The 24,761-nt window shown below is 42.0% G+C and overlaps 1 protein-coding gene across 2 annotated transcripts in view; it reads right to left on the bottom strand.

Moving 5' to 3' along the window:
• The window catches only part of MTX2 (metaxin 2), a 71,624-nt gene that overhangs the window by 36,390 nt on the left and 10,473 nt on the right, over positions 1–24,761 (bottom strand). The window contains exons 2-4 of one of the 2 annotated variants that reach the window (XM_075831146.1): positions 20,836–20,883; positions 9,937–9,953; positions 9,778–9,824 (exon numbers count right to left, since the gene is read on the bottom strand). In XM_075831146.1, coding sequence (XP_075687261.1) covers positions 9,778–9,824; positions 9,937–9,953; positions 20,836–20,883 — 112 coding nt within the window. The remainder of the gene's footprint in view (positions 1–9,777; positions 9,825–9,936; positions 9,954–20,835; positions 20,884–24,761) is intronic. The other variant, XM_075831147.1, reaches the window with a different exon arrangement.

Below are 24,761 nucleotides of genomic sequence, written 5' to 3'. Positions count from 1 at the left end.
AGTACAGGGTGGGCCATTTATATGGATACACCTAAATAAAATGGGAATGGTTGGTGATATTAACTTCCTGTTTGTGGCACATTAGTATATGGGAGGGGGGAAACTTTTCAAGCTGGGTGTTGACCATGGCGGCCATTTTGTATCCAACTTTAGTTTTTTCAATGGGAAGAGGGTCATTGACACATCAAACTTATCGAGAATTTCACAAGAAAAACAATGGTGTGCTTGGTTTTAACGTTACTTTATTCTTTCATTAGTTATTTACAAGTTTCTGACCACTTATAAAATGTGTTCAAAGTGCTGTCCATTGTGTTGGATTGTCAATGCAACCCTCTTCTCCCACTCTTCACACACTGATAGCAACACCGCAGAAGAAATGCCTCCCGATCTGACCCCCTTAGACTTTTATCTTTGGGGTCATCTGAAGGCAATTGTCTATGCTGTGAAGATATGAGATGTGCAGCAACTGAAACTACGGATACTGGAAGCCTGTGCTAGCATTTCTTCTGCAGTGTTGCTATCAGTGTGTGAAGAGTGGGAGAAGAGGGTTGCATTGACAATCCAACACAATGGGCAGCACTTTGAACACATTTTATAAGTGGTCAGAAACTTGTAAATAACTCATGAAAGAATAAAGTAACATTAAAACCAAGCACACCATTGTTTTTCTTATGAAATTCTCGATAAGTTTGATGTGTCACATGACCCTCTTCCCATTGAAAAAACTAAAGTTGGATACAAAATGGCCGACTTCAAAATGGCCGCCATGGTCAACACCCAGCTTGAAAAGTTTCCCCCCTCCCATATACTAATGTGCCACAAACAGGAAGTTAATATCACCAACCATTCCCATTTTATTTAGGTGTATCCATATAAATGGCCCACCCTGTATATGACATTAAAATGTTATAGTAGAGGTGTCACGGAGATACAGAAACAGCCGGGTAAGAGCACTCACCATTTTTTAGATCATCCAAAGACTTGTATGCCCATACTCAGCCGTTACTTCATACAACTACTCACCACTGCAGCCAATTGGTGGGAATCCTAGTGGTCAGTCCCCCACTAATCTAACATTACGTGTAAGTAGGTGTAAAATGTTATTTGTGGGACATCTTCTTTAAAGTGTGCCAATCATTTCAGATTAAATTTTAGAATCAGCCCTGGTCATTATATGACTTTTATTCGGCATTTATCACCAGTTTTCCCTTTCTGCAGGCTCCATCACTAATTGCCAGTTTTCCCTGAGCTCAGATTCAGGAGAGGCAGAGACTAGCTGCTATGATGTCTCCCTTGAACTGCACACACAGAGAAAAGGAGATGCTGAACCACTATTTTACTGTAGAACACCCTCAGAAGCAGCAGCAACATGGAGGACCTCATATACAAGTACTGAGCAGTGTATTTGTGAATCCAGCACTGTAGTGAGATACTAGAAGCAGCAGAGTCTCTGCATGTCTTTGTCTCTGCAGCGGCTCCCTCCTCCTCCCCCTCCTCTCTCCTTAGACTTCCATGGACAGCAAGCAGCCGTAACCAAATCTCTCAGTAAAGCTGATAATCTGTCTTCATCTCTGCCTCACTGAGCGTTGGTGAAGTCTCTTCACAATCAAATATGCTTAGGAAATAATTTTTTTCCAGTAGTGACTACTTTTAAAGGGGTTGTCCGATCACGACAACTCCTGTCCATATGTCCTATTTGGGCATATGGACATCATTAAAGGGGAGGTTTTCCTGTATGAGCCAAAATGAAGAGCCTACACAAGCAGCAACTCTTGTCCCAGTAGAACGCAAGCTGTCCATGTATTACATGGTTGGCCATTCATGTGAATGGCCACCACGTTATACTCCATTTTACCTGCAGCATCAGGTATTTAAAAGAGTAACTCCAGTTTAAAAAAAATAAATAAAAAAAAAGTGGGGTTTTTATTGTAATTGTAAGTGAAAAGCTTTCAAGACTTCCAAAGTCTATTTGCCAAGTAGTAGCTAAAGTACGTTAAGGCTACTGCCAGCAGATTTCTACATTTTTCATCCACAGTCATCACACTAATCTTTTTGGGATAGGGACCATTAGGGGACTTTGAGTCTCTGCTGGACTTTTTATTTTTGTATACCTGTGTTTAGTGTCCATACATGAGCAGATATGTTAGTAAAGAGCAGTAAGACATCTGTCCACTGGCAAAGGTTTTAGGGCCCTTGTGCTCCACCAGTACAGTAGGACCATGATCCTGCAAGATATACTATAAATCTACCACAATTATGGCTTTGATGTCAATCCTTGTAAATATATATAAAAATCCTATTTTCCCTGCGATATACTAAACCATTAATCCAATTAAGGTAATTGTGGCATCTATAGTTTACCACAAAGAGGGGTCTTAATTATGTTTGTGTCGATTTTCAGCAAAAATCATTTCTTTTATACCTGTGAATTGAATTTATAGGAAAGTCAAGTTAAGTTTCAAAAACAATTTATTTTGTGCCACCGCTGAACACTTCAGTAATGATATAATATAATTGGTGCAGGATTTAGAAAGAGTAAATTCACTTGTAGCACAGGGGAGGTACGGAAGATAAATGAAGATTCTATTCATTTAGCTGTAATTTCATCTGAGGCTTCTATGAGAGATGGTCGCATTCACAGAGTAAAACGGTTTAGCTGGAAATCTACAGAAGGTATAGAGGATGTCCTACACAAGCCAAGGTGTGCTTCACAGTCAAATTAAACTGGCTTCTAAATTATACGTGTAAAATACAAAAAAATAAATAAATAAATCTGGATTTTATTTAGCATCTGCAACTTTTTTTTTTTCTTTTTCAGGATAGATATGGGATTGAGGAGCCAAGAAACCTAATACACAAGTTGACTTAATCATCTTCAAACATAGATGCGAAAGTTCTTGTACCTTGACTTAAAAATTGCTGTGTAAGAAATGTCATCAGCTATTTCTTATACGGAGTCTGATAGCGGAGTATGGGTATGTGCAAATCTTCTCTCCTATCCTCATAGTAGCCAGGCAAGATATATTATTTAGCAGTCATGAGAGTAAATACAATATTCCCTATTGCAAGGCATCTGCTTTTGATAAAGGAATGTCAATGTTTGTTGCATTTTCTGCCAATGCCCTAAAAATAGGAGCGAATGGAGGCAGCAACTCTTAGTACGATGCTAGGAGTCCCTGCCTCTCTGCAGGACAACTGTCCCGTACTGTAATCATGTTTTCAGTACGGGACAGTAGTTCCACGGAGAGGCAGGGACTCCTAGCGTCGTACATAACTACGATGCTAGGAGCCCGGCTCCCTGCACTGAGTTCGGTCCGGGACTTCCGGCCGAAATACGTCCGTCCATTACGGACGTTAATGTGCTCGTGTCTCGTGCGCTCGTGCCTAACTGCAAATTTCAGAGAACACAGTACAAAGTTTTGGTACTCCCATTCATAAAAATGGAGTGATCAGGTAAGGGAAAGGTTTGTGCATAACATGAGCGAAAAAGATCTGGAGAGATATAGTATGAGAAAAATCAAAAAGTTCTCAACTGATAATGGATCCAGCAACCACCCAAAACTCCCTAAGGGCTCAACACCTTTGTGTACATGGCCTCAAAAGGGAATGTATCACCCAGATTTATTTCCAGACAGTTAAAATTTTTATTTTTTTTAAATCGGTTTTTAATTTATGATTGTAGATTTTATTCTATATTCTGTACATGATTATGGGGGCAGCCATTTTGCCTGAGCAGTTGATCTGCTCTGTTAGCAGCATTTAGAGATATGCTTTACAGCAGCCAAATGGACAATGGGAAACAATAGTCTAGAGATAGCCCATTGACTTATATGGGAGAGTGTTGGGGGCATGCCTTGCGATCCGGTGCAGAGGTCACTGTGCAGGGAGGAGGAGGGGAGTCGTGTACATCAAACATTATCAATGGTGGATGATGCGTGATCTGTATATTAGTGTTAGGGCTCATTTAAACGAGCGAGAATCTCGTCCGTGTGCTGTGAGTTGAGACAACGCACAGCACACTGACCCATTGATTTCAATGGGGCCGTTCACAGATGCGTGAAACTCACTGCATGTCCTATATTGGTGCGTTTTCACGCACCTAGGCGCACATTGAAGTCAATGGGTGCGTGAAAACCACAGACAGCACACGGACGCACATCCGTATGCTGTCCGTTTTTCATGCATCAATTACATTGAAAAAAAAAAAGCACTTACAAGTACGTGAAAAACACATGCCACACGCAAAACACACTGGTGCAAAAACGCACCGCACAGATTTATGCACGTTTTTAACGCATGTAAGTCTGTCACGCTCGTGTGAATGTAGCCTTACCTTTCATTGTAATCCTGCCTGTGATGATAATGAGATGACTGCTGAGAAGTGATCTCTACAGAACAGGAAGGGTCAGTCTATTGTGAGGCCCAGAGGCTAGAGTGAAAACTGCAAGATTCAGGAGATTATATTATAGATGATCATGGAAAATAAAAATTAAAAAAAAAACTAAGAAAACACACCAAAAATTCTTTGATTTGCGGGCAGTTCGCGGGTGACACTCCGCCCCCGGCTGACCCGAAAATCACGCACATGGCTACGGTCGTGTGCATAAGGCCTTATAGTTTTAATTTACAAACCCCTTTAATATATTGAATGAAAATGCAGCTGCTAAAACATTGATGTTATTTATATATTTCAATCACAAAAAATCACGTGGCACGTGGTAAATGGCACGCAATATTCTCATAAACACCACTGGTTCAGCCTGCAACACAGATCCTACCGCTGAGTATCTAGGACTGGCGCCTTATAGTCATTTTCTATAGTTTTTAACATCTACCTCAAAAGGAAAAACAGCCACACAATATTCAAGCCATGTTTTTACGTATTGAAAGTTTGTACGCTTTAACTTCAGATAAGCCTGTGCTGTTTTGTATTCTAAAGCGAGCCGTACTATAAACTGATATCTCTGCACTACTGTCATTTGTTAGATATCTTTATAGATCAAAAATATGCACAATCCTCAGTCTGAATCTGTATTTAATGAACTTCCTATAAAAATCCTTTGAGGCTATTTGAATCTGATACTTTCATAAAGTGACCACATATAACCATGGCTACTATCAGCTGTCAGCGAGGCTTATTAAACTAAACAATGCCCATCCAATACACGCACAGTTTAATTTATCATTGAACTGACAGATAAAAGTACCAGAGCTGTAGTTGGAAGAAACTATATCGTGTTACTACAGATAGTACCTGCATATATACTATATATAATATATATATTTATAAAAAGCGAGATTTGCTATGGTGAACCCTGATTTTGTCACACCCTATGATAAAAAAAGAATTCAAAATAAAGTAAAGACAGGCAGTTATCTTAGATGATCTATAAGGAGTGCTTCTGCATGTGAAATAATGGGGGCAAAAGGTAAACCTAGTTCCATGTAAATAGTGTATGCACACTTTTATTGCCCATGGGCGTTGTCCTAAATATTGCCTAATAGCTGGATCTCCGCAGGGTAATCGGTACCTTTCGTGAGGCATGTAAATAGCGTGTACTGCTACTCCGTTAAGGCCCTTTTACACCGGCCAACACTCGGCCGATGCAGCGAGCGCCGATCAACAACTTTGACATCGTTGATCGGCGCTCGCTTGCGCCTGTCACACAGAGCTATGGATGTAGATGAGCGGTCGTTACTCCGATCGCTCGTCCCCATACATTATCATCATGTCGGCAGCGCGTCTTTCTGTTTACACCGGGAGATGTGCTGCCGACAACGATAATATTTCACTTTTTTAAAATGATACGACCAGCAGATGATCGAGCGTTTGCGCGTTCATCTGCTGATCGCTGCCCTGTTTACACAGGGCAACTGTCGGCAACGAGCGTTATATGAACCCGTCTGCCCGATAATTGTCCTGTGTAGAACCCCCTTTAGTCCTCTCAACCAATCAGAGGAGAAGAAAGGTCTTCATGTCCGGCTTCAATCAACCATCTAAGGGGAAAAGAAACACCCATACATGAGCTCTCTTGGAACCATGTAAAGTCTTTATCATACATAAATAACATTAAGGTCAGGCATTTGCACATAGCTATTTTTCGTGTTCCTGCCTATTTTTACTCTGGTCTTCCATGTTTTTTTTTATCCTACAGCAGTAGGATTTCTTGTTTTATTTAGTAATGCCGTCTGCTGGGAGCAATAAGAAAAAAAAAAAAGGCTGTGTAGCAAGGAAAAGCGGTGAATTTAAGGTATTCGCTACACAAGAGATTATTCACGTGGATTTCACGCTGAAATCCGCATCATTGATATCAATGGTAATTCTGAATGGCTTCAAACGACACAGATTTTTCCGCTGCGGATTTTAAATCTGCATTGTAGAAAAATAAAGAAATAATATGTCACTTCTTGATCCGGATTCTGCACGGAAACCACAGCGAGAAGCCACAGTGACTGGGACTCCTCTGCTTGTGGATCTACATCACATCAAATTGCAATCCATGGCAGAAATCGGTGGGTCAGCCTTATAATTTTATCCTTTAAATCCATGTCATTTTTTCATTTGAAAAATCTGCAGTGTGAACATAGCCTTACAGCAGAAATAACTTCTTGAAACCACTACTGTACATGTAACAATATGCAATAATATGGCAACCTCAACCAACACAACCTGCAGAATAACAAGCTGCACGTAGAGAAATGAACATAGATTCTATAGAGGATTTAAATCTTTATTAAAATATATGTATATGTATGTAAATAGTGGAAACATATTCTGCAGATCTGTACACGAACTGTAGTCCCTCATGTTAGTCTTTGTCCACAGCGGGGCAAAAGATACCCATACACATTAGAGAAAAAACTGTTTTGGTGGATGATTTTATGTGTACTGATGCCTCTGGACTCCGAGGACCTGAACAAAAAAACGTTGGTGGAAAGAGGGCATGTTGGAGTTCAAAATGCCGATCCTTTGTTATGTGTATGGCCAGCCCTCTGCTCCACAGGAGGTTTCGGTCCTCCCTGAGCTCATCTTAGAACACGTGTATTACGGTTTGACAGATGTACCGTCCCAGTCAATCTCCCCACCTGCCACGGTCCACGGAGCGGTAACAAGAAGGAGAACAATCATAGACGAGATACAAGTAAACAATATCCAACAATCACATTGCCAAACGAAAATCAACAGTTTGGTCATCCACTGTTCAGTTGTTCACCCATTACTCATATACAATTATTGTTATATTTGGATAAGATAACTTCACTAATCCCCGAAAGGAAATTCCTGTATCACAAAAGCTCGTAGATTACATACACAAAGAAAAACAAACCAAAACATCATCAAGAACATATCGATACACACAAACAGAAGTAAATAAATATAACCACAGTTATTGACAGACAATAATAACATTCACACATACTCAGTACACATTAGCTACAGCTGATCTACTAGAATAAATAATACTTCAGTTCTACATTAATCAGTTCTCAACTTCCTATAAAATCCCCCTAAAAACTAACACACACTAACAACTCAAGAACTTTACGGACCTATTATAGGCTACTATTGCAGTCGGCACAAACGACTTCATAAATCTATCTTTATTGCACCTAACTTAAAGTAGGCGATTACTAAAGGCACTCTCCGATTTCACAAAAAGTTTATGCAGTGGGTGCGATGGATTCACAAAAATCAACATACACTTTACAAGAACTCTTATACCGTATTTTCTCAAAACTGTCCAACTGGCATCCCACCACAGAACATCCCATGTCCAACTGACATCCCACCACAGAACATCCCATGTCCAACTGACATCCCACCACAGAACATCTCATGTCCAACTGACATCCCACCACAGAACATCCCATGTCCAACTGACATCCCATGTCCAACTGACATCCCACCACCGAACATCCCATGTCCAACTGACATCCCACCACCGAACATCCCATGTCCAACTGACATCCCACCACCGAACATCCCATGTCCAACTGACATCCCACCACCGGACATCCCACCACCGAACATCCCATGTCCAACTGACATCCCACCACCGAACATCCCATGTCCAACTGACATCCCACCACCGAACATCCCATGTCCAACTGACATCCCACCACCGAACATCCCATGTCCAACTGACATCCCACCACCGAACATCCCATGTCCAACTGACATCCCACCACCGAACATCCCATGTCCAACTGACATCCCACCACCGAACATCCCATGTCCAACTGACATCCCACCACCGAACATCCCATGTCCAACTGACATCCCACCACCGAACATCCCATGTCCAACTGACATCCCACCACCGAACATCCCATGTCCAACCGACATCCCACCACCGAACATCCCATGTCCAACCGACATCCCACCACCGAACATCCCATGTCCAACCGACATCCCACCATCGAACATCCCATGTCCAACTGACATCCCACCACCGAACATCCCATGTCCAACTGACATCCCACCACCGAACATCCCATGTCCAACTGACATCCCACCACCGAACATCCCATGTCCAACTGACATCCCACCACCGAACATCCCATGTCCAACTGACATCCCACCACCGAACATCCCATGTCCAACTGACATCCCACCACCGAACATCCCATGTCCAACCGACATCCCACCACCGAACATCCCATGTCCAACCGACATCCCACCATCGAACATCCCATGTCCAACTGACATCCCACCACCGAACATCCCATGTCCAACTGACATCCCACCACCGAACATCCCATGTCCAACTGACATCCCACCACCGAACATCCCATATCCAACTGACATCCCACCACGGAACTTGCTTTCCTATTAAACTTATTAACATCCTCACACCTAACTACTTCCCCAACATATTACCGCAAAAAAAAAAGTGCACTTGCTACTACAGATTGGTAAAACATGGTTAACATTTTAGTACATACGCCAAATTACCTCAATTTTCTCAAAAAATAAAATCTGCTAATTCCTTTTTTTATTAGCAGATTGTATTTCATTCAGGATATTTTCATTCATATTCAATAATCTCTACAGTTTTACCTAGGCCTACCTACAGCAGCCTTGGTGCACAGCACACGTGGTTTAATGGTAATTTCACTAGAGTTTGTGGTTTTATTGTTCTAGACACTCCTGAAATATGGATAATCCTCTACAAGACAAAGACGATCACAAGTAAGAGTCTACGCCTTAACTTAAAATACACTTAAATAGATTTTGTCTCCTCTACTCATTGCTGTCTCAGTTAAAGGATGACCTCAGAATAAAATGAACTCAGACTAAACTAAATAAGGCCGTAAGCATTGGGGGATGTAAGGCTAATGGCCATCCCATGAGTCTTAGAGGACTGAAGACCATTAAGCCTAGAAGTTTGATTGAGTAGAAGTTGACGAAAACACCACAGACAGCACAGCAGCAAACCAAAGAGGAGGGCTTGATATGCAGCAGATGCTGGACACCATAAATAGTTAAATGTTCTCATATTAAATATGGATGATTTTAGACTTGCAGCATTGCCTATCTTTAGAAATAATGTATGGACCTAGGATGAGGAGACATTTGTAGTCCGATCAGGACCAGTGAATAGTTTCACCCCAGCAGATGACCTAAGTTAGAAGATGAAATTGTCTTAGTTGAGCTCATGAAGTGAGAGGTTGGATTTGGCTATAAACCTGAAACAAGGGGAGGCTGTAGGTCACAGCTGCAGATTTTTAACAAGGTAGAGTAGGAGAACTTTGATTTCAAGTATAAATCATTACCTGGACAGCGAGACAAGATGCATTGTCAGACAGCAGAACCTGTACACCTGAGGAAGAGCAAAACACACCACAGCATTAACAATGTGAACATGCTTGGAGCAGTAGGCATATTTATAACAGAGATGACTTTTTTGATGATTTAGGAAAATGGATATATACCACATGTCAGCAGTTTCCTGTATCGAAGCATAAAAAAACAAAACATAAAATTAACATTTGACTGTTCCGGGTTTCCATAAATAAATGGACACCAGCTAAATCATTTCACAAAATAGGTCTGTATCCATCAATGAATATTGACATGAAACTAAACATACATTAATTATGTGTCTTCATGTCTTTTTTTTTTTTTTTTTTTGTGCTATTATGTCTTTAAGAGACAACCCCTTTAAGGACCACATGTAAAAACAAAATGTTTAGCCTATAAGGGCATTTGGATGTCATATTGAGGGGTCCCCCTGCTCAATGCCATCCTCTATGAGCCAGAGCAGAAAGCTAATTAAGTAGGAGTGGCAGACCCAGCACATCCATGTATTTCATCTTCGTGTAATACTACATCACTCCTCCAGAGGCTGTTGCAGGGGAAACGTATGGCCAGATAAAGGTTCTAAGATCTGGACTTGTGACAATCAACTGATTACCGCCGCGGCTATTTTTAGAGAAGGGGTTGTCTTGATGAGACAACCCTATTAAGGCTGGGCCTACATGTAGGGGCAGAATCATTCTGTATATAAGTGTTGCATGGCTCATTCCCATTAGAAAAGAGACACAAACTCTAAACTAGTTTTAACCTAGTTTTGTCTCATTATGGCAAACCCTGTACATATGCACTACTAGGGCACATAGACATCATAGAGGAGGTCATGCAACGTTTCAACTTCCAAGAGGTCTTTCCAAAGACCTCTTGGGGGCTAAAACGTTTGACAGACCTTCGTGAATAAACACTACCATTTTGGATTCTACTTTGGAGTGCCGTAGTTTTCTTCTCTATTCTAGCTTTAGGATAGACCAATGCATGATCTGTGAGGGTCCTAACCCTGTGACCCAGAAAAATCAGCAAAACCGATCTGTAAACAGTTTAAAGTCGCAGAAAAAAAAGAAAAGCAACTCTGTAAATAGTCTTAGTTAAAAAAAAATCCAACCGTTTTGTGTCTACAGCTCCTATGCAAATCTTTGAGGCTTCATGGCAACAGACTACAAATAAAACTATGAAGTCTGATCCTGCAGTCACACCCCCTCTGTCCCCTACTTCTTGCTAACATACATCACATACATATATGGAAGTTTAGCCAGAAGGTGGTAACATATGGAAGGGAGTATGGCTATAGACAAACTATACAAGGTTTGTTTGAAGTATGTTCCCATGGAGACAAATAGGTATACATAGCAGCTGTATACACAAAATAAAATTAGTTGCAAATGTGTACATAGCCATTAAGCACAAATGAAGATCCCCTCCGTACAAGGCAACCCACTTCATGTTACCCTTCATGTGATGCCACCATTTCGATTCCCACTATCACCAGCTCAAAATGCCTGGCTGGCACAGCTGGACGGCAATTTTGGGCTGCCACAGCTGTTGTTGGTTTACACTGTGTGCACAAGATGCATTTGATCCTCCAGGGCTGCAGAGCAAATTCTATTCCTGTGCCCACTTTGTAAAAAGGGATGACTTTACAGGCCACCATATATGATGATATCATCCTGTATTGAAGATAGATATTATAAGAATGAATCATTGAGCCAATAGGAATGATATCAATACCCTCACTCTTGCCACCTTTCCCCTAGGTGCAGGTGGGTCTGCAGGACTCTCTATTATAGGTATGGCGCTGTGTGCAGGACTGGAGTGGGCAGTGCATGCAGGCAATCCAGACATGTTATAATGTATACATACCAATATACCGTACTGAAAAGCCAGAAAAGGTTCAGACCATCAGCACTGATCCACTTTCTATGCCATCAGACATATCTGTTCAGCTCATACGCAAACAGGCCCATCACAGGCAGCATCTTCTAGCATTACCTCCGTCTATAGTTTATAAAAAACGCACTACGACATGGAGGAGATATACCAAAAACCTCCAGAACTTTAATTTTCCAAATAACTTCCATATCTCTTCTGTATAAATAGTTTTAGCAGAATTAGGAGCATTATGGCCCCTCCCATGACAAGCGAGTAATTATGCAAATTAGCTTCTCTGCGGCACACAATAGCAGCGGACATATTCCAACTGATCTAAGCCTAGGAGCAGAGGAGACAGGATAAACAGGGGGGGAAGCAGATTATCCTACAATATATAGATATATAGGGGGGAACAATCCTGTACAGGCTTGTCCAATATATATATATATATATATATATATATATATATATATATACACACACATATTGCAGAGTCTGAAATACAGTATCATACAGCATCCCTGCAGCTGATATTGCAAACAGCCGTTCAAGCCCCACAGACAAAAGAGGAATGACGGGATCACTGCAATAAAAATTCCATGCCTAAAAGACTATGGGCTGCCATGTATTAGTCTTCATTACTTTGCAGCCTTTTGACAATTGTAGCGGGCTGCAGTTCACCAAATGTGGGCAATAATGTAATCTGATGATATATGAAGAGCTGCTGAAGGGAGCAAGGACCACTCCAGCCTGTGTATTTTAACAGCTCCTTCTTTATCAGCCCCTCCACCCCTTTTCCATTAACTATGACACCTCCAATATATGCTGGCTCAGCTTTTTTTTCCTGCAGTAACCATGCCAACTATACCTGCCTCAGTATTATTTTATATAGCCATCGGCAGCCACATTACCAAGTCAATCACAGACTGTTGCCTGTTTGGGGGGGATCTTGCAAGGCGGTGTATAAAGATAGCTCCATATATTTATATTGAACTGGTTCACACGGAGCTCTGCGCGCCAGGACTCATTGCAGCACCAGATTGTGTTTGCTAATAACGGGTTTTGAAACAGCTGGAAATACAATAATATGAGAGAAGATATAATATTTCTATTTATTACAACAAAATCTCTTTTAATTCAGCTTAGACTCTGTTCACATTAGCGTTGTGTTTAGAACGTATATCACGACGCTCTGCCGGATCTGTCGGACGATAGACCTCGGTGGCACCCTACAAAACCTATTGACTTAATTAGTTCCATCATGTTCCTGCCGAAGTGTCAATCGTTTTGACATAAAAATAGGAGCCTGTTTACAAACATATGTCTTGCTAGTCCCAGTATTGGAGAATATAAAAAAAAAAAAAAGGAAAGTAAATGCATATAAAATTCTGATAAGCCATGACTAAGGACCCAGCAGGGGTCTGAAACGCGTAGGCTACCGCCTATCTCCTCATCACTCTCTGTACCTTGGACATTACCTGCCCGTCACCACTATTTTTTCGTAGTTCATTGTTTTGTTTTTAACAAAGATACATTAAAACTTGGAAGAAGATTCCCGTTTTTAACAGATTTGCACTCTCAGCGCTGGTTTCAACTCCCCCTTTTTCTACTGTTTCCCTTGCGTGTGCCGACACGAGGATCCGTGCGCTGACTACCATACCCTACTTCTGACAAGGTGAGCTGGAGGATATTCCCCATTTTTTTCTGCATATAAAATTCTGTTATACCTACCGGCTCGGAAACTGCGAACTCAAATAGTGTGCTACAGAGCATATCCCCCAAATGAAAGATCAATAAATAAAAAATGACCGGTGTATTTATAAGGCTTAGATCACACCTGCATCGGTGTGTGTTCTGTTGCTCTGCTCCCTCAGACGAGCAGAACAAGGGAATAACAGAAGCAACAGTTTCGTTGCACAATGGACACCGCCGCGGGCCAACGGAACCCATTGACTTTAAAAGGTTCCGAACGCTTTCCATCGGGGTGTCCGTGATTTTACTGGAAACAATAGCGCAGATATTTTTTAAAGGCTTGTTCGAAAGTTTAAATAATTAAAGTAGATGCATGAAACGTTACATAAAAAAAAAAAAATACCTGTTAAATCTCTTGCTGCTCTTATGGTGACCGCCTTCCTTTGTTTATTTTCCTGCTGCGATACACAAACATTGGCCACGTGTCGTACATGCTATCATCATTGCTGAAGTCATGGATTGGCTGCAGCGGTCACGTAGATGCACAGCACGTCATCGCAGCAGGAAAATAGACAAAGACCGACGGGGACCACTAAATAAAGCATCGGCGCTGGATTGGCAGGGGAGTATCATTTGCTTAACAATCCCTTTACGATCTAACTTCTATTTAGGCATTTTTTAGTTCATGGAAAGAAAACAATTAACAATTGTTATTCAGACGCCATTAGAGTTCCCACAGGAGTTGTCGGACTTCTTTCCCAAACCCGTAAATGATAGTAATATGGGAATTCTACTTAATGGCTTTGTCCAGTTTAGAAAACTCATTTTTATATACTGCACCCTGTTAGAGATTCTGAGTTAATAAGAGGGGAGGTCTTTTGTTCAGGAGAGTTTTCTCTTGGCCAGAGTGGAGAGTAGTTACAAAGAACGTCTCTCGCTCTGGAGGACCTGTCCTGTCCTGTATTACACAGACAACCAATTGATGTGAATAGGTACTGTGTAATGCTTCCTTTCTCCTGTGGTGGCGCTGCAGGAAAATTAAACACTTAGGCCCCATGCACATGACCGCGCCCATATTCACAGTCTGTGATTACAGGCACGGATGGCTGTGGACAGTTATCTGGATTTGTGGACTGTGCTCCCATTATAAAGTATGGGAGCACGGTCCGTAAAATAAAAAAAATAGGACCTATCTTATTTTTTATGGAAGCTTTCTACTGCACGGATACCTTCCCATAAATATATGCGAAGGTGTCCGTTGGATCATTCATAGAAATGAATGGGTACGTAATTACAGACTAAATCTATTAGCAAGTGCATGGAGCCTTACTCCCAGGTTTACCCACAAATTACAGCTGATGACTAGGGGTCCCAGGAGAGGGACACTTTGTATTTAGCTTATTGCCAAGGGTGCTTCTAACAAGCAGAGATTGTCCAAAGGGGAGAATCCCTTTATCTACGCAGATTTGCCATTCAGGAGTCTGGGTAACCTAGGTGGGAGTTGTAATAGAGGACATCCAGCTTTTCTAGAAAATAGCAATTAGACCTACCGGTAATTGTATTTCCAGGAATCCATCATGACAGCACTACAGCACTACAGGAGGTTGCCCTCTTGACCTCTGTAGGGACAGGAAGACAGAGAGGTTAAAAGGCCCCTCCCACCACCCACTTGCCAGTGTTTTTCAATTACTACACCAGGATGGATGCAACCCTATTTTATTTCTAGGGATAATAACTGACATGTTAAATGCACAAATCAGAATTCAATAAGGGAGGGAATATAATGGTGCTGTCATGATGGATTCCTGGAAATACAATTACCGGTAGGTCTAATTGCTATTTTCCAGTACATCCCTCATGACAGCACTACAGGAGCAATACCAGATTATAATGCTCAGGGCGGGACTATGGATTGGAGGACTTTCCGTCCAAAACTTAAATCCGTATCGGACAGAACATCGACCCTATAATGTTTGTAAAACGTATGATGGCTTGACCAAGTGGCAGCTTTGCAGATTTGGTCAATAGAGGCTTCTCTTCTTTCTGCCCAGGATGCCGAGACTGCCCTTGTTGAATGGGCTCTGATGCCTTGAGGGGCACATAGTCCTTGGGACTTGTAGGCTTCTTGTATGGTGGTTTTTACCCATCTCGCTAGAGAGCCTTTTGAGGCTTTCTTTCCTCTATTCTTTCCCCCGAATAGGACAAATAGATTTTTATCTTGTCTCCAGGAGGAGGTTCTATCCAGATACTGAAGAATTGTTCGCCTGACATCCAGGCAATGGAATTTTTCTTCTTGTTGGTCTTTTGGATCTGGATAAAAGGAAGGTAGAATTATTTCTTGTTCTCTATGGAAAGCGGTAGATACCTTTGGAATAAATGAGGGATCCAGCTTTAGGATGATCTTATCCTCTTGTACTTTTAGGTACGGTTCTATGATTGACAGAGATTGGATTTCTCCAATCCTTCTTGCTGAAGTAATAGCGACTAAGAATGCAGCTTTTAGAGTTAAAAAATGCATACTAATTTTGTCGAGCGGCTCAAAGGGGGGCTCACAAAGAGTCGTTAACACCACATTCAAATCCCAGGTAGGAACTGATTTCTTTAGGGAAGGTTTCAGTTTAGAGACCGCTTGGGTGAATCTTCTGATCCACCGATGTTCAGCCAGAGGAGTGTTAAAAAAATTACCTAAGGCTGAAATCTGTACCTTTAAGGTACTAGGGCTAAGTCCTTTTTTGAATCCCGATTGTAAAAAATCTAGGATTTTTGCAATGTTGGGAGAAAAGGGATCTGGTCCTGGGATTCCATGCCAGGAACAGAATTTCTTCCAAATCTTTTGATAGATTTTTGAGGTAACTTCTTTATGACTTGATAAGATAGTTGAAATTACCTCGTCTGACAGACCGTGGTTCCTCAAGATCTGCCTTTCAGGATCCAGTCTGACAATTTCAGAGTCTCTATTCCCTGGAAGAATAAGGGACCCTGGGAGAGAAGATTCTCCTTGACTGGGAGCATGATAGGATCTTCCAACGCTAGGTATTGTACGATTGGAAACCAACTTCTTTTCGGCCAATAGGGAAGAATAATGATGAGCTTTGTCAAATCTTCCTGGATTTTTCTTAATACCATTGGTATTAGAGGAAACGGAGGAAAGGCATAGGCCAGATCCATGTCCCAGTGTTGGGACAATGCATCTACTCCCAATGGGTTGTCTCTGAGATTTAGGGAGAAGAATGTCTCTACTTGAGTGTTTTTCCTCGTGGCAAACAGGTCTATTTGTGGATAACCCCAATTTCGGGTTAGGAAACGAAAGACTTCCTTGTTTAGGGACCATTCTCCTGGGTCTACTTTTTCCCGACTCAGGAAATCTGCTGATAGGTTCTCTGAGCCTTTTAGGTGGACTGCCGTGACTGATAGGACGTTTTCTTCTGCCCAACTGAAAATTTGTGCAGAGAGGCCCTGAAGAAGAGTGTGTCTTGTTCCCCCTTGATGGCGAAGAAAGGACACTGCTGTCGTGTTGTCCGATAAAATTCTTATATGCTTCCCTTTTATGGTGGGTGAAGCTCTTATAAGTGTCTCCCATACAGCTCTTAGTTCTTTGAAGTTTGAAGACATCATCTTCATTTGACCAGTCCATGTGCCCTGAAAGTGTTGGTCTTGGATTACTGACCCCCAGCCGTGTTTGCTGGCATCTGTGGTAATCACTACATAAGGAGAAGTTCTCCAGGGGACTCCCTTGTCTATGTTGTTTGTGCAGAGCCACCACAGGAGAGATGATTTCACAGTCTCGGAAATTTGCATTTTTAAATTCAGGGAGTTTTGTTTTCGATCCCACCGGGACAAGATCAGATTCTGTAAGGGTCTGGAGTGAAATTGGCTCCATGGAATAGATTGGATGCAAGATGTCATCATTCCCAACATCCGCATACATTCCCTTATGGAACAGGCGTCTTTCCCCCAAAATTTTCTTACTTCTGCCAGTAGGAGTATTTGTTTCTCTCTTGGGAGGAAGGAATGTTGAAGGGAGGAGTCTAGCAGTACTCCTAAGAAGACCTTCTGTTTCTGGGGAGGAAGACTCGACTTCTGAAAGTTGATTATCCATCCCAATTTTTGTAGTAGGGAAAGAACCTGTGACTGATGACTGACTAAGATAGCAGGAGTATCTGCTGTCAACAAGAAGTCGTCTAGATATGGGATAATTACTATACCTTGACTTCTTATGAATGCCATGATCTCTGCCATAATTTTTGTAAAAATTCTGGGGGCGGAGGAAAGGCCGAAGGGGAGGCAGACAAACTGGAAGTGGAGAATGGAAGGACCGTCCTGAATTGCGAATCTGAGGAATCTCTGGTACGCGGGGTGGATAGGAACGTGATAATACGCATCCTTTAAATCGATCGTACACATTGATGTTTTAGCAACCCTGGCGACTGGGACATCTACTTTTGGGATTTCATCCCAAGGCTTAGTGTCCTCTGGATCAAAGAGAAGTCTGTTCTTAAAATCTCTTGAAATGAAGAGCCTTTTTTCTGAATCTTCCCATTCAGTTGTCACCATTCTTTTAAGATTTTCGTTTACCGGAAAAACCCTTGTTTTCTTTCCCGTTAGACCTCCAAACATCTCATCCTGGATGGTATGTGGTTGGTCCACTTCGGGAATATCCATAGTTTCCCGTATTGCTTGAATTAGGGTATCAGACATCTCGGAAGAGAAGAAAAATTTTTTCTCTTGAGTGGAAGAAGTTGAAGGTAAGAGTTCGTCTCTTTCTTCTAACTCATCTTCCGATAGGTAATAGCACTCCTGTTCAGAGTCCGACCCCTGACAAGGAGGCCAATATTTTTGATCCACTTCAATCCGTGGTCTTTTTGCCCGGGAGTGTGAGGGAGTTTCTTGCGGAGGGGCGAGGGAGGCTACTGACTGACCCACTTCCTCACGAATCATAGTCCTAAGTTCGGACATGAACGTTGGTTGTTCCTCCTTTAGTATTTTGGCAATACAATCCTGACACAATTGTTTTTTATGGGACTCTGGCAATTTTTTTGCACAAGTCGCACATTTTTTAACCTTCTTTTTATCAGTTTGTCTCTGAGAGAAATCTTTTTCCTAGAGAAAACAGAAGGTAGGTAAAGTATGGTGTACATACATAAGGGGTCATACCCTTCCCCCAAGGGTGAGACTCACGTGACCCTGGGACATATCTGGAGTTCCATCAGGACGAGGAAGTTCCATATCGCGACAGGTAACAGGCAATGCAATATGCAAACCACAAAAAATAAATCCAAGTTAGAGTTATCAGCTCTAACTACATACCTGTGCGTGTCCCTTTAAATGCGGGCGTTTTGAATTTCCCGCCTTCCAAGATGGCCGCGGACCGGAAGTAGCCCGACGTCATATCCGGTCGGCTATTCGTCCAGCGTGTACCTGGAGTGCAGCCGCCATAGCCGGCGCTAAGGCTTGCTATGCGGTGCAGCGAGGATCCCTGCCGGTGCGTCCATGCCTATGGAGCTGCCGGTCCCCGCCTGGTCCGCGGTCCGGCCGAAGCCTGCTTGGGAAACCCCAGCCCCCACACACTACCAGAACCCTGCCTAGGATTCCTCCGGTAGGTGTCTTAGGGAGGGAGCTAAGGGACCCGTCGTATGAGGGGTGTTAGCCTGGGCTTTAGGGGGAAGAGAAGGGGGAGTGCACGGACCCCCCGATCTTGCCCCCTGCCCGAATTGTTCGCCTGACATCCAGTTTTTTCCTGCACTAATACAGGAGCGACGCTCTCTGCTCCTGACCCTTGTGGGGACAGGAAGAACACTGGCAAGTGGGTGGTGGGAGGGGCCTTTTAACCTCTCTGTCTTCCTGTCCCTACAGAGGTCAAGAGGGCAACCTCCTGTAGTGCTGTAGTGCTGTCATGAGGGATGTACTGGAAACAGACTTTTTAACAACTTGACAGCAGAGGTTAACTGATGGACCAAAAACTATAGTAAACCCCAAAAACCAAAAATCCCACATGTGGCAGTGGTGTATATATAGAGGAGAGCGGGCTCCCTATAAAGTCTATAATGGGTTCCTCATTTTGCTGGAATTGCCAGACAGGTCTAGTGTTTGTTTTCCCCTACATGCCCTTACCATGAACCTTGGGCCAATTTTCCCCCCTGCTAACAGACCAGTTCCTCTGGAGAGGTGGGTCCTGCACAGGTTCCTACCACACAGTAGCAAAGAGAATGGAGAAGATGAATTAAGATTGACGTTTCATACGCCAGTCTTAATATAAAGTACTCTGGAGTAGGATGAGCCTAATTTATTAACAGGTGCAGGGCTCTTAATGAACCAGATGCATCTCTGGCCGTCCGTGCGCCAGAAAAACAAATCTACTCCATCTACAAGCTGGAGTAGATTTGCGCTATAATTTACACCAGTTTCTGGGTTAAATTATAGTAAACTCATTGGGCCGAGGATGGGGGGGCCCCCTTTGCGAAGTGGCGCCCACTTTTTAAAGGGTAACTAAACTTTCAAAACAATTCTGACATCTCATAGTGACATGTCAGAAGTTTTGATCGGTGGAGGTCTGAGCACTGAGACCCCCACCGATCGCTAAAACAAAGCGGCAGAAGCGTTGAATGTTTTTAACATACCATCAGCTCAGAATCAATTCTGGGATAGCGATCTGCAGACGCCTCCCTTTAGTATCGATGGGATATTAATTCTACTGCTGTTAGCAGAGACTGACCATTACATATATATGAGTGATAACGTTCCTGGGGTCATGGGTTGTTTTTAGAATATAGGCAATGTGCCTTTAATAAAAGGTTATTTTCATTATTAGGAATTATGCGAATAGAACAATTCAATACGTTCTGTTAGTAGTGTGGAAAATAGGGTTAGTTGACTTAGAGCCTGTTCACATAAGCGTCGGGTTTCATTTGGGGTTTCCGTTCATCTATTCCGTCACAGGAAGAGATGAACGGAAAGTCGAATGGAAACTATAGCTTACCTTTGATTTCAATGGTAATACTTCCGTTTCAGTTGGTTTCTGTTCCGTAACGTTTCTGTTTTTTTTAATGGAAACAATAGTATAGTGGACTACGCTATTTTTTCCATGAAAAAAACTGAAACTTTACGGAACAGAAACCAACTGAAATGGAAGTATTACCATTGAAATCAATGATAATGTAAACGGAAGCTATGGTATCTGTTCATCTGACGAGATGGATGAATGGAAACCCGACGCTGATGTGAACAGGCCCTTGTAGGCAAATTGTGTTCTGTCATAAAACTTACCTGCCACTTACTAGGACACATTTTTGTCTTTCTTAATTTTTTTTTTTATCAAACAGGATGATGGCCCACTTTCTAAGGACTCCATAGGAGCAGCATGGTCTGCCTCTATAGAATGTATGCCGCTGAATAAATCACATCAAGGTATATTACAAGAAGATGAGCAATAATTACACATTTCTTGACAAACAAATACTCACTTTTCAATGGCTGGTAAAGAGTGGCATGTTCTGGCCAAGGCTCTACAGCTGTGAAAGAAGCAGAAGGTAAAGGTTATTAAGCTGAACCAAACTATGCAAATTTATATCACCATATCCAGCCACGTGAGAAACAGAATTGGAAGTTTTATACTTCATATCTTTTTCCAATACCATTTTTAGCTATAAAAAAACAAAACAAAGAAAACTCTGTAAAAACTGCATCAAAACATAAAGGCATTGTTCACATGGCGGAATATTCGCCCTGATTCCAACTCATTCTCCGCATTGGAATCGGCATATAATCCACTTGTAAAAAGCCTCCCATTGTTTTCAATGGGAAACCGCCACACGAGCAGAATTGAAAAATGCATCGCTAATAAAAAAATAAAAAAAGAACTGACATGTCACTTCTTCACGCATTTTTTGTTTCGTATTCCACTGCAAAAACGTTGGGTATCCACAGGCATGTTAGCCCCATTGAATATGGCTAATCTCTTTGCGGAAACTTACCAGTTTTAACTGCAAAACCACATCAGCCTCGGATTTCTGACACGGAATCTCAGCCAAAACGACATTGGATATTTCCTCAGGAAGAATCTCCCGGGTGAACATGGCCAAAATGTGAACTAGGCCTAAGCTCAGTGCACCTGCCCACAAGACTGCGATTACATCAGATTTCTAAGGTGACAGCCATTTACTATTGTGTGCGACTGACTGTAAAACAACTGATACGAGACGGTGGTTATTCGCACATCTATCTCCTCAAGAGCTTCTAAGTCACAAGACATTGACGCTGCTAAAGGATTGGCCATTACTCTTATCAAAACCAAACACTCTTTAAATAAAATCATATCAGTTAGGCTGCATTCAAAGCTCGTATTGTCCATTGGGACACCAATTCTTCCTTAAAAAAAACGGACAGCGTTAGGCTATATTTAGACGACCATTAAAACGGCTGTGTGACGGACGTTTTCTTTTAATGGCCGTCACAGGGCCGTTTTCAGAACAATGACGTTTTATGGGTGTATTCACACTTGCCGTTTTTTAACATCTAGTGAAAACTGGCTGTCAAAAAAAATAGAACATGTCTGATCTTCGGCTGTTTTCACGGCCCGTATAGAAGTCAAAGGATCAAGTTTTTAAGGTCATTATTTAGAATTCATGTGACAGGCGTTAAAAACTCATCCTGGCCCTCACAAGGGCTCTGGCCGGGGATTCCCGTCTTGGGAAAGCCCTTGACATCACTGTCCATATGGACAATGACGTTAGGGGCTTTGCCATGCGAGAATCCGCAGCCAGTGCATCGGCAACGATCTGCCCAGGGACTCCACTCCTACTGGCGCTATCTATGGGGGGGGGGGTGCTATCTTCATGGCCACTATCAACATGGGCACTGTGTGTGGCACGATCCACAGTGGGGACTGTGGCTTACCCAGGGGGTTGGGACAAAAAAAACCTGATGAATGAAATTCATCCTTTTTTTACCAGGTGTGAAAAACGGATGACAAACAGCCTTTAAAAATGGTCAGACGACCGGGAAATGGATGAAAATGTGGAGACACCCTGATGCAAAACGACCATGAAAAACTGACTGTTGATACGTTTTTAAAGGCCGTTGTTTTTCACTGAAGTGTGAATATAGCCTTGGGCTTTGCTGCTGAATGCATTTTTCTTTAAGCCAAATCCATAATTGGATCCGGTAGAGGAGACATTTTAAGGCCCTCCTTAATATTTACCTTCTGTTTAGGTCCCGTTCCTGGTCTTGGCTTGAAAAATACATGCAAAATCTGCATCAAATCTGCATTGTCTCAACAAGGCCAAAAGCTGGAGGTTTTCCGCTGATACCATCAGCTTCTAATTTAGCTCAAGAAATATACAGACCTCCCACGGACTGAAAGACAGCCATGTGAACGCAGCCTTAAAATGACTTCCATTTTACTTACTGACTGGCACAGCAAGGGTTACGCGCGGCATATAAACCACGCAGCATCACTCTTCTGAATTGTGTGCGCAGAGGTGAACAACATTTGCAGAACAGTAGGCATGGAAATTACACATTGCTACAGCTCTGTCATATTTCCAATCCATCAACTTGATTAATGTTATAATAACTCCATATAAACTTATCATTCACGCTGTAATGAAGTCAAACCCTGGTTTATTCTTGGACTACTAAACTCCTCTAGGCAGCTGCACAGGTAAATAAAATAGTGGCCATGTTTTCCAGCATCCTGCGCATTCAATGAACAGATATTAGCGGCTTAAAAAGATCCGGCTACATTTTCAGAGCAGAATATTACTTCAGGGGTATGTTCACACGCAGAGTCGAAAACGTCTCAAAATACGGAGCGGTTTTCAAGAGAAAGCATTTCCTGATTTTCAGACGTTTTTTGTGCCACTCGGGTTTTTCGCTGCATTTTTTACGGCCGTTTTTGGAGCTTTTTTCAAGAGTCTATGGTAAACGGCTCCAAAAACGGCCCAACAAGTGTCCTGCACTTCTTTTTCGCGGCCGTTTTTTTATGCGTAAAAAAACGCAGCGAAAAACACTCCGTCGGAGAACGCCATTTTCCCATTGAAATCAATGGGCAGATGTTTGGAGGCGTTCTGCTTCCGGGTTTTCGGCCGTTTTTCGGCGTTTACGGACCAAAAACAGGCAGTGTGAACATACCCTAAGAGTTATCATAGGGAAGAGATTTAGCGTTAATATCGATATTAACAGTTTACACAAACCCTCACCCCGATATTTATGACGCAATATTTACCCCTATATAAAGCTTCAAGGGGGCTTTGTAAATTCCTCCAAGTCCAAGTGACCACATATGAGATACACAGGTGATTGCTTATAGAAGGGTGTCATGAACGAAATCACATATGATTGGCTTCCTATTTGGTGGTCCCGAGATCACGGAAAGTGCATTTGAGGGTGATCATGGGTTGGACTATAGTCAAATTCCATGAGGGCACTACAATTTCAGGAAAGTGAAAGGGGTAATTCAATTTAGACAACCTATCAGTAGGCAGAAAGTCCCATATCAGGCGATTTTTCGCCAGAAGAATAGTTTGCAATGCTGTAGGACAAATAAAACATTGCAAGGCTCCCGTATAAATTGATAGCAGTCCATCAACAACGGTGATCCTACAGAGCAAAAGCGGATCTTTGCAATTCGGGATGCCCTCTATTACCTCCAATAGGGCATATATAGAAAGAGGTTCAAAATACTAGAAAACACAGATAAGCATTTCTCACGAGATGGTAGTCTGATCGGGATACTATAGACAGCTATAATTAAGCGGAGAACCTCTTTAACATATTTCCCACTCAGTATCAGGTCATCAGATATACAATGTATGAATCCAACAGTTTCTGGAGTCTAATCAGGCGGGACAGGAACAGTTATAAAATGTATTTTCCATTAGTCATAATCAATAAGGGAAGTATATGGTGGTAAGATGGTAATTATATACTATCTAACATCAGTCAGATCCACCCACATTTGTGAAAGGGCCGATCAATTTTATAAGAGATACCAAAAATCAATGGACTAAAACATCACGATACTAGAGGTCAACACATGCAAATACATAGGACTGATGACCCATTGGCGCAGCAAAAAAATGAACTCCGCTTGGCTTAAGTAAAGATGTTCTGTGGTTGGAATTATTTGAAGATCTGTCAAGGTTTTTCATCACCAGACAGAAATACAAAGCGGCTTTGTGAGGAACTAAAAACCCCTAAGGATAATATTTGTTTTTCCAAGACGGAGACAATTTATCATATTGATAGTAATATACATGTTCCTAGATATTTAACAGATACAAAATTCATTATATACTTCACCCGACTAAGTAGAAGACATTTTATAATAACTTAGTCTGTGTTGCATTTTTGGTCTTATTAAATTGATTTACAGGACCATGAAAATTAG

This window comes from Rhinoderma darwinii, chromosome 6 (genome assembly GCF_050947455.1).
Source record: "Rhinoderma darwinii isolate aRhiDar2 chromosome 6, aRhiDar2.hap1, whole genome shotgun sequence".
In the NCBI taxonomy this organism is placed as follows: domain Eukaryota; kingdom Metazoa; phylum Chordata; class Amphibia; order Anura; family Rhinodermatidae; genus Rhinoderma; species Rhinoderma darwinii.
This window is presented reverse-complemented; position numbering and strand designations above follow the sequence as displayed.